Source organism: Ranitomeya variabilis, chromosome 1, assembly GCF_051348905.1.
Source record: "Ranitomeya variabilis isolate aRanVar5 chromosome 1, aRanVar5.hap1, whole genome shotgun sequence".
Taxonomy (NCBI): Eukaryota; Metazoa; Chordata; class Amphibia; order Anura; family Dendrobatidae; genus Ranitomeya; species Ranitomeya variabilis.
Genome location: NC_135232.1, coordinates 1,046,622,004 through 1,046,630,287, shown reverse-complemented (window position 1 = coordinate 1,046,630,287; position 8,284 = coordinate 1,046,622,004). Strand labels below are relative to the sequence as shown.

Here is an 8,284-nt window from a genome sequence, read left to right as displayed (position 1 = left end):
GCGTTTGTTGTTTCATCTGAACTCACCGTCATTATATGTGGGGGGCTACTGTCTTCGTTGGAATATTTCTCTAGAGGTGAGCCAGGTCTTATATTTCCCTCTGCTAGCTATTTAGGTCTTAGGCCAGAGCTGGGCATCTAGCAATAAATAGGAAATGCTACCTGGCTATTTCTAGTTGCGCGGCAGGCTTAGTTCATGGTCAGTATAGTTCCATCTTCCGAGAGCTTGTCCCTCTATAGGCTTGCTATGATCTCTGCTTGCAGAGATCATGACAGACATGTTTGCTGTGAGGCATTGGATGCCTGATATGATAGGACACCCCGGTGGGTTTACCAGGTCTTTGTGAATTTTCGGCAAATAGTAAAAGACCGCCAACCTCTGGGATGTGATATTAATAAATTCAAATTTATTTTTATTAACAAATCCCATGTTTAACCCCTTGGTTGTTACATTTTTAATTTCTAAAATGAACTCTTCAGTGGGGTCCTTATCTAATTTCCTATAGGTACGGGAATAATTTAATAGGCATATAGCCTCTCTGTGATATTGTTGTTGATCTAATACAACAATCCCACCCCCCTTATCGGCTGGATGTACTACCAGTTCTTTGTTACATTGTAAAGATTGAATGGCTTTTCTTTCATTTAGTGTTGGATTATATTTGTATCGTGAACATTTTTTATTATTAATCTTACGCAGATCATCTATTACGTTTCTCTGAAAAGTCTCCATTTGTTCAGAATATTCATTTACAGGATGGAAGTGAGATTTGTTCCTTAAATTAGTATGCACGTAGGCATTATAGGCATGGTAACACAAGCCCCATTAATAGCCCAAATAAAGACAACTGACACAATAAATGAGTTTGGAAGAAATTGGCCGTGGCGTTTATTTTGAGTTACATTTTAAAGTTTATTTTAATCCGATAACCATTAATGAAACCAATTTAATAATAAATATATTACTCCATCTCATTACCCAATCCACCCGCATACAACGGGCGATTTTCCCACAAATAAACGACACGACATTTGTAATAAGTTAACATAAAAAACATAAATTAGGGAGGGAGGGTGGGGTCTTCTTTCTTCATCAGATGACTGAGGCACAGCTGATCAAAACAGCTGATTATATAGAGAAAATTCCTCCCGCACTTTCTGTTTAAACCAATCAAAACTTCTAGAAAGTGCGGGAACGCAACCAGTCATAACCGGACAGAACCTGCTCGTGCTTTTTATAGCACAGCTTACTGGAAAGAATTAACCCTTTCCTTAACCAAAACCATAATATAGTATCCTAGGCTATGATAACACTATGAGGGGCTGTGTTATCATGCGACCCCCTTTGTATGTCTCAAAAGGGGGGGCGTCCATGGTAACACAAGCCCCATTAATAGCCCAAATAAAGACAACTGACACAATAAATGAGTTTGGAAGAAATTGGCCGTGGCGTTTATTTTGAGTTACATTTTAAAGTTTATTTTAATCCGATAACCATTAATGAAACCAATTTAATAATAAATATATTACTCCATCTCATTACCCAATCCACCCGCATACAACGGGCGATTTTCCCATATGCCTCACCTTAACAAGGTGAGGCCCCCCCCAAACGCCACAGCCATTTCTCAATAATAGACTGGAAGTCTAAATTCATGATGTCCAGGCCCACATCCGATAAATGAACTAAGTCCCCCCTATACATGCCCGGGATGACTTCCTCCAGATCCGAGTGCCTAAAAGAAAAACCTTCAGTTAAAAACATAAATTTCTCCATATTCCTATTGATTCTCTTGCGAATCCTTTCAAGAAAAACCATGTCATTACTAAACCATAAAAACCGTGGGATAATTTCTGAAAACACTAGAGTAGAGTTAAAAAATTCAGTTTTCAAAAAGGAGATATCCCTCCTCATCAGAGCAATCAGATTAAGAGTGCTAATTCTTCCCAAGTCGTTGCCACCTAAATGTAAAATTATTAAGTTCGGATTAGGCCATATCTTCTTCAATTTCCGAATGTCGTCTATCAAATTCCTCCAGCACATTCCACGCCTGCTAAACCAAAAAACTTGAAGAAAAGATGTATTAAAGGAAAGATTCTTTGTATAGGATCTTACATTTGCCCTTTTTTCGGCCCAAAAAACATAAGAGTGCCCGATGATCCATACAGAAAGTAAACCTGAAAAATGAACAGTAAGTTAAGATGCATATAAATCAGGGCGAACATACAGCTTAAACCTGTTTGAGTCCCATCTGCCAATGCTCTTTATTTTACTATCCTGAAGGCCCAGTCTAGCAGCTTCCGTCGCCGCGCCGATACGGAAAGAGTGGGATGATATTTTTGGGTCTGATATATTCAACGTTTTTAGGCATTTTTTTAGAATAAAATTGAATTGAAAAATCGTGGCAGGGTCCCCATTAAGATGTATAAAAAACGGGCCGTCGACCTTTGGTCTGAGTAGAGCCCATTTTCTAGTATTGAAAACGGGACATATAATTTTGTCCTCGATAGCATTCAGACGTATTGAGGAGCCTCTACCCAATTGGTCTGTTTTGGATTTTCTAATAAATAAGGTGACATGCGAATCAAAAAGTTTAACATCCTCAAAAAACAGGCCAGCCGGAAAAGACTTCTTTTGGGATACTATTTCACCTACCCGTAAAGCCGCAAAAAAGGCTAAAGAAAAGGCTGCTGAAAAAAGGGAGGATTCAAACTCATTGCTACACACAGAAGAGAGGCAAGAACACAGATCCTTGAGCATGTGAAAAGAGATAGGACGACGATCGTCAGGTTTAAAATGATCCTTTTTAAAACCTTTTAAAAACTGCCAGACATGGAATATATCAGACAATGGCCTTACGCTTAACATCTTGAGGAAAAAAGAAACTCCCGCTACTGTTTTTGATACTGCAGAAAATGATAAGCCTTTTCTTGCCATGTGATCTAGAAAACTAAGAGCCATCCGTACATTACAGTTTTCATGAGGGTGATTCTTAACCCTGCAGAAATCGATCCAAAGCTTCCATGCTGCCGAATAATCGGCCCATGTTCTATCGGCCAGGGACTTAGCAATAAAGTGTGACACTAATCCTGAATCACATTCCACATCCATGGCGGGCAAAAAACTCTGTTTTCTTCTATTTTCAATGACTCCCTCTTGAGTAGAAACAACTGGCGATGACAAATAGATGCAGCATTACTATTGCTCACATAAGAGGCCTTTATCCAAATATTAAACTCGAAACACAAAAAAACAATGTGTCTTATGATCCGAGCAGCCCATCTATTCTTTGATGAAAGAGTATTCACTGCAAAAACGAAGCCCTGGTTACTTGATGAAAACAGAATTCGTTTGTCCCTGAGGACATCGCCCCAAAGTTGCAGACAAAGGAATAAAGAGAATAAGTCTAATACAGATTGGTTATTTAAAACTTTGTCCAGATGTCATGAAGGCGGCCAAGATTCCGAAGCCCAAAATGAAGAAAACAATACGTCAAGACCAACTTCTTTATCAGAGTAAAAATATAAGTTCAGATCCTTTGATTTACAAATGAAGTCTGCCACATTGTTCTACCATTAAAACGGGATAAAAAATTTTGCCAGACTTTTAAATCTTCCTTTAACTCCTTCCCTAACCGTATGTGAGACTGTGGGGAAGAATAGCCAACTGTAGCATCATATAACCTTCTAGAAAACGCCCTGCCCATCGGGATAATTCTCAGCGCAAAATTTAAAAGGCCTAACAAGGACTGCAGTTCTTTCAGAGTAATTTTATCCAAAAACAAACAACGAGAAATGATAGCCTGTAATTTATTTACTTTCTCAGGAGGCAGAGAACAACACATGCTACGGGAGTCTATTAAAATACCTAAAAACTCAAGAGAGTTACAAGGAACTACCGTTTTGTCCTTAGCTATGGGAACTCCAAAGTGATTACATATTTCCAAAAATTTAACCAACATGGACTGACAAATACCTGAATCCGATGGGCCAATAAACAAGAAATCATCAAGGTAATGTAACATACCGCCATCTAAAGACTCAAATTCAACTACCCATTGAAGAAACGTGGAAAAAGGCTCAAAATAAAAACATGAAAGTGAAAAACCCATTGGGAGACATCTATCAAAAAAGAATCTGTCTTGAAACGAAAAACCAAGTGAGCTGAAACCAACCGGATTCACTGGCAATATCCTAAAAGCTGACTTTATGTCCGATTTTGCCATAAGGGCATTGTGACCGAACTTACGGAGCAAGTCTAACACAACATCGAAAGAAGTATATTGGACTGAACAATTATAGTCACTTACATCATCATTTAGGGACGCCCCTTTGGGGTACGATAAATGATGAATAAGTCTGAAGGACCCGGTATCTTTTTTAGGAACCACACCTAACGGGGAGATCCGGAAGTTCCTAAATGGGGGTGTATCAAAAGGTCCAGAAACCCTACCCATTTCCAGTTCTGTTTTAATTTTCTCCTCTACTACATGCGGAAATTCGAGCGCTGACGGCAAATTAACCACAGACGTGCAGCCAGTGCCCGAAAATGGAGGTACAAAAAATCCATTTAAAAATCCATTAAACAACAAAGAACTAGTCTCCTGATCTGGGTAGATTTCTAACCATGGGACCATGTTTGCTAGGATCACTGGGGTCGTTGCTTTTAGAAAGGGATTCTCTACTGTTCCCGGGCTGGCTATTCTGTTTTTTGTAGCATTTGACCATTGGATGGATGCCCCCGCAGAAGGAGCACTCATGGCGAAACCTGCAGTTCTGGGACCATTTACAGCTTGATTCATTAAATGCGAAGCACACTCCCTTTTTAGCCACGGGGGTGGAAGTCTGCCTATGGGATGGAAACCTCTGAGGCAACATGAGGTTTATCCATAGTCCAACGTCCTTCGTACCCCACGACAAATTAGGAAACATGGATAATTTTTGCCTAAACGCCTCATCATAGAGCAACCAGGCCATGCCCCCGAAATTGCGATAAGCTTCCAATATGGATTCTAAATGCTGAAAGAGCCCAGAACAAAGATTAGGGAATTTATCGCCTAACACAGCAGAATAGATGGAGAAAGCCTGAACCCAGTTATTAAAAGATTTAACTGGGGTAGATTTCTTTTTATCCTCTGAATCATCCTTTCTCTCAAATCTGTTCTGCTGCTCCCTACCAGATGGTAACAGTGAGAATAAATCAATGAACGCTCTACTCCATATTTGTTCTTTCACTGAAGGGCTCAAATGAAAGCCCAGAGGAGAGACTTCGCATGTAAGAGACTCCTTCAATAGGGTCTCAGGCATACCTGGTTTCAATACCGCATGAAAACTACCAGAGCTAGCGTCATTGAAAGAAGATCTAGGAGCGGGTGAAAAAACCCCACAACCAAGATAGTCTTCCAATGCCTCCCTCACTAAATCCTTTACATTCAAGGAATTCACAGGTAAATTAACATTTTGGCTCTCACCGGATCCATGAAGCCTCAGGTCCTGCGCAGCTGGGGTGCCAGCACTCAAGCCCGCTCCTGCGGGCGAATGCTGGCGATGAGAAGGGCGCATGACATCTCGGCTGGGCACTGCAGGCGTAATCATCCAGGATTTAGCAGCGGCGGAAGCGGCAGCTGTAGCGCTTGAGTTGCTGATCTCACCGCTATCGGACTCCGTCGCTAGCCATGATCCCTGGACCGCAGCAGCGCTTATACGGCTACTGCGGTTAGACGGCACCTCAGCTGACATTGCTGCCGCCGGAACTTCTTCCTCATTCCTCTGCGACGCGCCGGACGTAGCCTCTGCATCCGGCGCCTGGAAATGAGATGACAGCCGGCTCTTATGAAGCTCTCGCGGCGGGCTCCGGGATTTTTGACTCGACGACTTCTGCCTCCTATTGCGCGTTGGCAGAGGACCTTCCGGAATCAGCGGAGATGGCGGTGTCGGCGAGTACATTATCCTCGCTCTCCGGTTCCTCCTGGGGCTCCGACTTGACCTCGCCGGCGATGCTGAAGCTTCGGCAAACAGAGGGGGGGACGCTGACCGTGGCACAGGAGAAGCCGGCACCTCAATATTAGAGGTAGGTTTTATAGCCGGTCTCATGGCCAGGCAGCTCCGCAGCCATTCAGCGCCGCCTTCTTCCTCCGCTCGCTGGATCAGCTGTTGTATCAGGGGTTCCATCAGCTGTCTTCTTTCTTCATCAGATGACTGAGGCACAGCTGATCAAAACAGCTGATTATATAGAGAAAATTCCTCCCGCACTTTCTGTTTAAACCAATCAAAACTTCTAGAAAGTGCGGGAACGCAACCAGTCATAACCGGACAGAACCTGCTCGTGCTTTTTATAGCACAGCTTACTGGAAAGAATTAACCCTTTCCTTAACCAAAACCATAATATAGTATCCTAGGCTATGATAACACTATGAGGGGCTGTGTTATCATGCGACCCCCTTTGTATGTCTCAAAAGGGGGGGCGTCCATTATGTGACATCTGCTCTTGGTTTATGCCATTACTATTTTTAAAAAAATGTCTCTTAATGGACAATTTCCTAATAAAGAGTTTAATGCCTTAATATTTTAAAAGCTTCAAATGTATTAAATTTGTTAGCTGGAGCTTATTTAAGATCTTTGTTGAGTAGGGAGATTAAATTAATGTCAAGGGTATGTTGGCTTAGGTTGTAAATAGTTTGTTCCTTAGAGTTGAGGGTATATATTTTCTTTTTCTTTTTGGTGAATTTCCTGCCTCTACAGCCCCTCTTCCATGTCTTTTTGTACCTAATAGAAAAAAAGGGTGCTTGGAATTGAGTTTAGTACGTGTTTGTTGACCAACTGGGTTTTTAGTATGTTTAGAGTTATTCCCAGAGGTTTCTATATTAGATGGAACAGCTTCATTACTGTTAGTTCCATCCCTGGAAGTGTCCACATCATCCGCTAACGCATGGAAGCGGTTATGAGTGGCTGTAGATGTGGAAGGTAGGTCTATGGGGGAATGATGGTGATCCCTCTGAGAATTGGATGGAGTGTTAGGTGGACTGATGCGTACTAGGTTATTAAATTGTTCAGATAAAAGAGGACGAGGAAGAGATGGAGTGGGATGTAAGGAAAATCTATCTGGAGAGAAACTCGGTTCTGATAGACTTCCATCCACCTGGTCAATGATTTCAAAGACATGTTCAGTTTGGGAGGTATCTAAAGGCGCACTCAGGAACAGCATCTCGGCCAAATTTTTTCTTTTTCCTATCAATGATTTCCAATTCTTTACTCTGGATTCTATTGTGTATGCTGGTAGAAAGTTTAATAATTTCAGGATGATTTGAAAAAGGTCTGATGGTTTCAAATAGTTTGAAGATTTTTATTTTGCTCTCAACTAGTTGCTTTTTCAATAATAAATTCCACTGCCTGTTTGGAGAAAGCTGTAAACATGGTGTTCCATTGAGACAGTGGTCAGAATCTCCATTATCGCCTGAAAGGGCTTTGTAAACTATAAGGCCTTTTGGAATACAGTCATAAGCTATATACCTTTCCAATGTAGCAACCTCCCACATATCACACATTTCTTTAATTAGTAATTGCTCCAAAGATTTTAATGATTCCTTGATGATAGTGATATCCTCCTTATTGGAGTTCGGTACTGTTTGTTGATGTGATAGGTTAAAAAACCTTTGAATGTTAAGAATATGATCTTTCCTATGAGTCCACAAATCTCCCATTTTGAGTGGAGTGACCCCGCTGCCTACTATAAAAAGTGGTATAGAATACAGGTACACAAATCAGAAAAAAGTGGCGCTGTTTTGTCTCTCTAGCAAGCCTACCAGCAGCTCTCACTGAAATTAAGCTTGGTCTTCCAGACCCCCACTGTTCCTGTTAATTGTCATTTCTTAATTACATTGCCAACTGAGGAAAGGGCAATTTGAAAACGCTTTGCTATCTTCCTATAGCCTTCTCCTGCTTTGTGGGCCATTTTCAGAGTGCTAGGTAGCTGCTTAGAAGAACCCATAGCTGCAGTTTTTTTGGCACAAGGTTAGAGAAGGCTAGGTTTTCATAAAGCTGGGAAATTTGCATCACCAGGCCTTTCCTAACTATGATGGTGAAAAAAGCCATAACTCTAACAGGCTAATTAAAGTATGAAACCTTGGTCAAAGTTATCTGAGCACATAAAACTCTAAGGCTGCCCAAACTTTTACATCATCTTATTTTCCTTTTTTCAATTTTTAAAATGTAAAAAATGACAGTATGTATGTATTTTTTGCCTAAAATACAAAGGAAATGTGTCATCTTTAATGTTAGCCCTTTTA

The 8,284-nt window shown here is 41.1% G+C and overlaps 1 protein-coding gene across 2 annotated transcripts; it reads right to left on the bottom strand.

Annotated features, from left to right (window-relative positions):
* Window positions 1-827: 827 nt before the first annotated feature.
* LOC143793105 (uncharacterized) lies at window positions 828-6,465 on the bottom strand. 2 transcript variants are annotated; one of them, XM_077279748.1, is made up of 3 exons: window positions 5,471-6,465; window positions 2,116-2,177; window positions 828-1,735 (listed from the first exon to the last, which is right to left on the bottom strand). In XM_077279748.1, the coding sequence occupies exons 1-3, from the start codon at window positions 6,168-6,170 to the stop codon at window positions 1,697-1,699; spliced, it is 801 nt and encodes a 266-aa protein (XP_077135863.1). In that variant the 5' UTR covers window positions 6,171-6,465; the 3' UTR covers window positions 828-1,696. The 2 variants fall into 2 exon arrangements, with proteins under 2 accessions (XP_077135863.1, XP_077135862.1); XM_077279747.1 differs by having other exon boundaries at window positions 828-2,177.
* Between the last annotated feature and the right edge of the window lie 1,819 nt (window positions 6,466-8,284).

Bases quoted from the DNA above. Each gene is read 5' to 3' on its own strand.
- LOC143793105 (XM_077279747.1), bottom strand. From the start codon at position 6,170: ATGGAACCCCTGATACAACAGCTGATCCAGCGAGCGGAGGAAGAAGGC. The intron at 2,178-5,470 runs GTGAGAGCCAAA...TTCATTTTTCAG, and splicing joins CCTGAGGCTTCATGGATCCG to GTTTACTTTCTGTATGGATC.